Raw genomic sequence first — 8,402 nt, forward strand, 5'->3', positions numbered from 1 at the left:
TTTTTTAATTTCTCTACGAAAGAATATCGCAACACAACGTACGTATATAGCAATGCTATGATAATATAAATACAACGATGTACAGATTGTAGCCACTGTATCAATGTTTACACAACATAGAAGAACAACACAAACTAATAAGAAGGGTAGCACAACTAATAAAATGTTTTTTCTGAAAAGCTGTTTCGATCGACGTATCAGAGGTTTAGTTTGATTTAGGCAAATATTTCGACACTTTTATCATGCTTATTCTGTCATGCTCTTTACAAATGAAATTTACGAGCAGAAAATCGTTCCATTGTCGGAACACTTTTGTCTCCTTGTTAGTTCGAGGATGGAAAACTCTACCATGTTGTAAGATTCAATTATCGGTTCTTAGATAATGTTCAGTTTATTCGGTATGAAATTACAGCGGAAAAATGTGCTTGTTTATTTTCTCCAGGTGTCATCTGTCTGTCTCTCACCCTCGGTAACTTTCTTCAGATGACGTAGGCTCGTGGAAACGGAAATCTCGTGTAATTATACGGAACATTATCTACGATTCGACGACCATACAGCGAGATTCTGACAACTGCGGAGTCGTCGTAGTTGCAATACAGCGAAGATCGTGCAATTATAGTGGAAACTGAATCACGACATGTTCGCCATCCGTGACAAGCTTTTGTACCAGCCTTTGTCTCTGAAACTTTTGACTTTAGCTGGAACTTCTCATACCGCATTCAGGAAAAGCTCCTTTCCTCTGCCTCTTTCTTCTCTTCCTTTTGCCGTTAAGATTGCCTCGCTCGAAGCCCACTTTACCGACTTGTCAGCTAACTTCTACAACGTGACAAAGCTCCTGCATCTTTTACTTGTCTTAGTCAACTTCTCTTTCGTCCCTAACTTCATTCTTCTTGAAAAATAATATTTGAACTGCGAAAAATGATGGAAGCCGCGAAGAGAAGATTATCATCTTTGGCAATTTGGAAAATAATTAAGGAATCGTTGACAACAGATAGACACACGCAGTTACGATGAAATGATTATAAAAACGTGACGAAAAGCGACATCCTGAAGCGTGTAAATCGAATTAGCGATGGTTCTTTTCGCAAAATATAAAGAGAGAGATTCGTAATAAACTGCGAACGAAAATTGAGCAATTAAATACTGGAACGTTAAAAGAGATATATAAACATAGAAGGCATATAAAAATGTATAGCATTAGAGAGGCAGATACATTAATATCAATTGAGTTAACGTACGAAAGATCATGAGTTTATCATTTTCAAAAGGCTTCGTTCAATCGATCAAGTTATTTCCTTCCCATTTATTTCATATTAAAACGCTTCTTTCTAACCATTAGATGATATAAAAGTCAAAGAATCAACGCAAGTGGACCGATTTTATTTCCTACCCTTGAGATCTTCATATAAATTTCCATATTTTAGTATTTACCAACGAAAACACATTCTCGAGTACGAGTTTTCCCACGAAAAGATTCCTCGTTTCAAGACGTTCTTCAGATTCCTAGCGCAATGAAAATCATAATCAATCATAATCAATTCTAATTTCAATCATCTTTCTTTAAATTCAAAATGAATTTCCCGTGCCATACGAACGATTGACATAATATTATCGAAGTAGTTCGATTAAATTGTCTTGCTCCTTTTTGCTAAATTAGCTAAATTCAGCGGATTCAGTTTTACACATAATTTCGCCTCATCGATATAGTATCTGTCCAACGGAAATGCGCACCAAACTCGCGACGAAACAAAGAGTTTGAAGATATGAAATGCGGAACACAGGTTTCTTTATCTTTCTGCAAAAGCGTCTCGTTTAATTTCTAAGCAACAGCTAGAGATTAGCGAAAACTCACGCTAACTCGTACAGGTTAGAATCCAATAACGTCCGTAGATTACATGATATTCCATTTTCGTGGCAGTCGTACGTGGCTACGTGGTGTCCTGTGTGCGACAAACGAGTAAGCAACAGAGGAAAAGACACGAGCGGGCTCCTTGCGCACATTCGTAAATCTCATCCGAAACGTTCTAATCAATATTTAATTCAGGTACCAACTGCTCTTAAATTTCTCATAATGATAACAATAATTTATTCGATTCCGACGAACTTTCTTCATTCGCTATTTTTCTGTTACGCTTCGGTTAAATTCTCGTATGGTTACTGTAAATCGATAAAGTGTACCTATGAACGATAACGTATATTTTATTTGCCATAAGTTGAAGTAAAGATAGGTTCAATTGACAAATAAGTTAATAAATTAATAAATAAATTAGGAAACAGAGGAATCAAAAGTGACACCTAAACAAACATCAGCTTCGAAGTGTATCGATACCACGGATTCCAACACTAGGAAGACCGAACAGCGAAAAATTTATGCCACTCGTGGTACGTTCACTCAATTCATTAAGAATCAACGTTGCATCAACGCGACATGTCATTTGTAATTTCTTCTCAGTCGATTCTTGTTATTCAACTCTGTCAAATCGATATTGTAATTGTAAGAAGGAGTTCTAGAAATCGGTACAGTATCTTTTTATTCTGCTTTCATCTAGATCCTACGAGTTTAAAGAAAGTTTGAGGAAATTGAAATATCTTATAGCAACAAAGAAGGAACTATACCTGTTCACATTATAGAACTTCTTTTCGTATCTCTGATTTTTAACGATCTTCTGTATCGTATCTATCATTCTGATACATTTTTTACATCTTGGAAAATTATTAACTTTGTTTATGTGGTTTTATTTCATATTATTTGGCCTTAATGGCTTAAACATCGATTGTTCTTCGAGTTAATCGAAGAAATTGCCCAATTGTGTTTGATATTCTTTGCACAGTGGACACGTGGAAGTCGCACGACGAGAAGAAGCTTTGCCCTCGATGTCAAAAGGAAGCAATACCGACCCTTCACGCTCGGGGAGACAAGTTGACGACCTCGCATATTGGAGCCTTATGTCTTTTAGGGTAGGTGAAATATTACAGTCAAATATTCCGACATATAGAAATCTAAAGTTTATTCGCTTCCTCCATATTTCATTTCTCCCGATACTATAAGTAATGCTATAATATATTCACCGTTTGATGACTTCATATACGGTAGCGAGTCGTTCAACCGTAGGGTGAGTCATGAAGTCTATCGCGAGTTACTTATAACATCGGAAGACACGAAGAATCGTACGATCAAAACATGTAACGTTATATAACTCAGAAAACACTTCAACATATATACATTGCTTCTTATCTGTTGAAATAATTACTTCATGAAAAACTCTACGTTTTTATTTACGTATATTCGTGACCTGGAGACTGCATTACGCAGGTGCATATTATTGTGTCCTTGAATATACATTATGTTTTGGGTTGCAAGGTCTAGGAACAAAGGAACTAATAAACAGATTTCTATTTATGTTCCCTGTAGCCTCTAGCCAAAGCTATAAGCTTAACTTTTTTGGTAATGTCCTTTTGCTATAAATATATGAACGTGGTCCCTATCATTCCATTGTATCGTAACATTAAGAGAGTAAGGATCTAAATCAGCATAAACTTATACATTATACTTATACCTTTGATTATTTCAATATACTTTTCTATTACAAATTCATCCATTCGTTCTTCAATCAGTCAACCTCAACCTCAACACTATCCATAAGTATATAGACACTAACATATTTGTAAATATTTGTATAATTACCTTACTGCAATTTCTTTTGTAGATTTATTACGTTGTCCTACGATCTCGATGTTATCTTTGTACGATATTAAGCAATATTTGTTAACGAATAATACCATAAAGTTATCATAAACGTAGGTAACAGAAAATGTGCATATATGAGTTGATAAAAAATAAGATTTGAGATCATTCTGTTATCTGTTTATATCTTGTAAAGCTTTTTTCTTTATACCTTTGGATGAGATTTAAGATTAATAAATATGAGAGGAGAGCAATGGATGATTTTAGCTCACTTATCTTCATGACAATTTTACCGACGTTATTTGTTAATTAATAATAACGATAATGCAATACTAGTTGACATTGTCCAAAAATAACATCAAGATCGTAGGAAAACTTTATATCTCGATGAAAAAGCGAAATGTTGAGGAATTAATCATCAGATTGTGTGGCAAATATTGACGTTTGATACCAAACAACTTCCGTTTGAAGCATTCGTTGATGTAACCAATAGTTTACTTACAGAAAAATTTAGGTGGCAGGATTAAATTACTCGTCCTGCATACTTTGAATTTGTCCTTATAAGTAGACTGCAAATTTTTATATATAAGTCATAATATTTAACACTAGAATTACCGATAGTTAACACGAAGCTATTTCTACCAAAATCAATCAAAATGACTGGTCTTTAAAAAAAAACATAATAATAGAATATTTTTATATTTATTGATTTATTACTTTCTTACAGAAGCAATTCCATGTTATATAGTACATTTTTGGAATTATTAATCCATCTAGGACCATGATCCCTAGACGAGGGTTGACACAATTTATAAAATTGTAGAACCAGTTATTTTGACTGATGTGGTATTTCTAGTGTTAGCATTTAGCGATCTAGCGATAGATCCGGAATTTTCCTGATAACTGATATCGTCATATCGAATGATACGCGGTAAAAATTGTAATAACGTGTTTCAAGTTGTACAAAACGGGGAAACTGGTTAATTGGGGTTCGATAAACAGATTGCAGGACCCTTTTGGTATAAGTATCCTTGATACAAAATTATTTCGAGTTTGAATACATAAAAAACAAAATAATATTCATTATATTATTCTTTTAGTTATCGTTGCGAAAGTCATCACATTATTGCGAAGAAAATATAACATAAAGTAGGAATTTGAAAATAAAATTGTAAAACCAGTCAATTTGATTGGTATGATAATTCTAGTGTTAATCAATTGAATCCAACTTCTGCCTAAATCTTACGCTTTAAATTGCCTTTATACAAATACGAATTTACATAGATATCCGCGGTCTACTTGTAAGTTTCGTATCAAGGCTACAATTTTGTATAAATGTCTAGTTAAAATCAATTATTATTCCATTAATGCAAATGAATGAAAATTAGTTTGAATTTACGTACGACAATGTTCACTTGTCACTGGTTTTTCGGAGAAATGTCAACCATTGCAATTTACGCGCAAGTATTAACAACATATAATATTACTTACTCATTTCTGTTCAATTTTCATGTTATGATGGATGTTTTAAAGATTTGATTGTAGAGGACCTGTGTAGAAGATGGTTGATCCTGAGATTGCTCGTTGTTGAAACCGTCAAATATATTTAAAATTCTATTTAATTTTAATTTAATTTAATTTAATTTAATTTAATTTTAATTAAATTTCTATTTAATTTTCATGTTATGATGGATTTTTTAAAGATTTGATTGTAGAAGATGGTTGATCGTGAGATTGCTCGTTGTTGAAACCGTCAAGTATATTTAAAATATTAGATAAATAAATACAAATAATCGATAAGATAAATAAATACAAAATAATAATAATAATAATTCGCAAAGATGCTCGTACTAACAGTGCATGACTCGTTAAGACAGTGTATAAGTCGCAAAATAAGATCGCTGATAACTCGTTGATAACTGATCGATACTCGGTAGATACAGAGATACTTGTAGATACTCGTAGATACTCACTTGAATCGCGCGATTGATTGATCAAAAACTGGTCACCTTACGATCACCTGTTTGTTTATACTGGTCGGGGGATGTTTTTCCCGGAGTTTATTTATTATTACATTATGTGCATCCTAACGATGTTGATACTCCGAGGCAAAACAACAACATGATTCGAGTTGTCCTCTAGCTCATGTGCTGTTACATGATCGTGAAGCTTTCCGACTTTATAAGTTACTTTATTCTTAACAAAATATAATATGCGATACGTGACGACTGAAATAGACGGATATGGTGTGACAGGGCTGTACTTATTTTAATTGTAGCCATTTTATGTGTGTCACAGTTAAAACTATAATTACGCAGTTATAACCCACACATACTTCAACCGATTCCCCATTAATTTAATGCTAATTTGAAAGATTCATTTTTGAAATTTATAAAATATGCAAATATTTAATATTTATTCACAGAGTTCAGTATTTAAATTTGCGAAATATCGGAATTTAACGTTGACTCAAGAACTCCATTTAAATTACAATATATCGGCGTTTAAATTAATAATCCTTTAATTTGAAATAGCCACTTCTATGTATGAAGATTTTAAATAAAATTTCAAACTGTCTTCAAATAAAATACGTCGCGCAATTAAGAGCACGTATTCAATTCAACTAATCACACAATCTGAAAGAACAACGTTTTGCATTGAAAGAACCATATTTTATAAATGATACTTATGCATTCTCATTCTTACTATTTTCCATATTCGTCTTCAAGTTCACCCGATTATAAAATATCGTGTTCAGAGACGTTGTAACTCAAAAATACCAGTATTCCCATCGACTTCGTTATACCAATTAACGAGTTAAAATCGTTTCTTGATACGCATGAATGGCGATTATTCGGAATTTAGAGCTGGCAGATTTTTGGCTGGTGTACAGGTAACCAACATTAATTTTATACTCGCTGTCTGCTGCTTCAGCTTTCCGCGTCAGGATAAAAGATTAATGAGTAAACTGGAAACTTCAAGCACGGCTTCTTCAATTTAATCGAAAATTCATCGCAAATGCTCCATAAATAAGCGAGTTCCATAGAAGAACGTACAATTTCAGAAACTCTAATTGATTTAAATAAAAGATACAACGTACGTTTGCAAACGAGAAAACGGGGATTAGTATGGATTGAAGTTTTACACAGGCAAATAAAAATCTTAATAATGTTCCTACGTCTGACGATAAGTAGAAGAAATTATTTGATCATCACAGTAGGAATGACTGATGAGCACATTTTTGTTAACTTCTTGCTCTTAATGTCGCTTTACGAAGAAAACGAAGCATTTTAATAGGAAAAGACCATTCTTGTTGGCTTTTTGCTCTTAATGTCGCTTTATGAACAAGAAGAAGCATTCTGGTGGTGCAGTGCATTTTTGTTGACTTTTTGCTCTTAATGTCGCTTTACGAATAAAAGCAAGTATTTTCGTAGTAAAGTATATTGTTGTTGACATCTTGCTCCTAATGTCGCTTTTCCAGAAAAAGAAATATTTTCATACGACATAATTGAGGATGAAAGGACCTGCCACGTTCAAAAATGTAATCCTTTGAAAAGTAACTGACAAATTGATCAACATTTTATCGCAAAGAGCGACAGATGTTTTAATATCTTCAATTTTATCTTCTTCTTATCTATTTCTATCTGTTTTAACTTACGAGAAGCATTACTTTTAGAAACACGAAGAGAATGAAAAGGCGCGTGTTTATCCTCAGAAGCAAATGAAAAGATACTTTTGATAACGTGAAATTTACGACATAGGATTAATAAGAGATATTATTAATCAAATTTCACACTTATTATGAAATAATTTATTGAAATAATAATATTAATAACAGCTCCCATTTCTGTGTATCTTTTACCGAATTGTAAAACCGTTCCCTTAGAGAAAATGGAATTCTTGTCTTTCGGTTCTCGCTTATCTTACTTTAAAAATAATTTTACAGGACGTATTATTAGGTTGTCTGAAAAGTGTCTTCACAGACACGTTTTTTACAACGATGCATTTTTATACAAACATGAAACCTAATCTGTCGAACGTTGTGGTCTTTATTTTGATAGAACAAGATGGACCATACGTAATTCGATAAAATAATATAAAACGAAAAATATCGTGCATCCGTTATTTTCTTATAAAACGAAAGAAACTTTTCGGACAACCTAATACATAGCAATTCATGACACAGGTGTTGGCCACTCTGCTTCGTACCACTGATAATGAAACGCTCGAAGAAGGTTCGCATGCTCTGCCCTCTTTGTGGATACATGTACGGCAGCTTTCAGTATAACAATACCGGGTTAGCACCATGCAAAACAGATTCTGAAGACTCGCAAGTACGACTTTCATCTCCGCCGAGAAGCTTTCGTTTGTACGCGGCGAAACAGAAGCATAAAAATTGATGGCAAAAGTGTATTCTCGTGAAAAATTCGTGTATGAAAATATATATTGTAATTATATGAAATAATCCTTTTTCTAATAAACAGACTGCGGATGTTTATGCATTTTTATGTTCTTGTCAATACGCCTAATGAAATAAAAACGGTGAACCGAGAATGGCTTGTTTTTATTAAAATAATTGTTACTAAGACTATAAATATTTTTTCAGTTTCGAAGATTTACCTTAGGTATAACTTTTTACATTATGAACATTAGAATAAATTATTATGAAAGTCAATACGCCTAGTGAAATGAAAACAGTGAACCGAGAATGGGTTGT

General features: G+C 33.2%; 1 protein-coding gene across 1 annotated transcript; it reads left to right on the forward strand.

Moving 5' to 3' along the window:
- The first annotated feature begins 382 nt into the window (after positions 1 to 382).
- On the forward strand, positions 383 to 8,170 carry LOC112212495. Its single transcript, XM_024366134.2, has 6 exons — positions 383 to 398; positions 1,708 to 1,781; positions 1,919 to 2,044; positions 2,271 to 2,382; positions 2,832 to 2,958; positions 7,872 to 8,170. The coding sequence occupies exons 1-6, from the start codon at positions 383 to 385 to the stop codon at positions 8,083 to 8,085; spliced, it is 669 nt and encodes a 222-aa protein (XP_024221902.2). The 3' UTR covers positions 8,086 to 8,170.
- Positions 8,171 to 8,402: the final 232 nt, after the last annotated feature.

Source organism: Bombus impatiens, unplaced genomic scaffold, assembly GCF_000188095.3.
Source record: "Bombus impatiens unplaced genomic scaffold, BIMP_2.2 scf_0200, whole genome shotgun sequence".
In the NCBI taxonomy this organism is placed as follows: Eukaryota; Metazoa; Arthropoda; class Insecta; order Hymenoptera; family Apidae; genus Bombus; species Bombus impatiens.

Coding starts and splice junctions, on each gene's coding strand:
- LOC112212495 (XM_024366134.2), top strand. Junction 1,782..1,918: donor ATATGAAATGCGGAACACAG/GTTTCTTTATCT, acceptor TTTTCGTGGCAG/TCGTACGTGGCTACGTGGTG. Junction 2,383..2,831: donor AAAAATTTATGCCACTCGTG/GTACGTTCACTC, acceptor TTCTTTGCACAG/TGGACACGTGGAAGTCGCAC.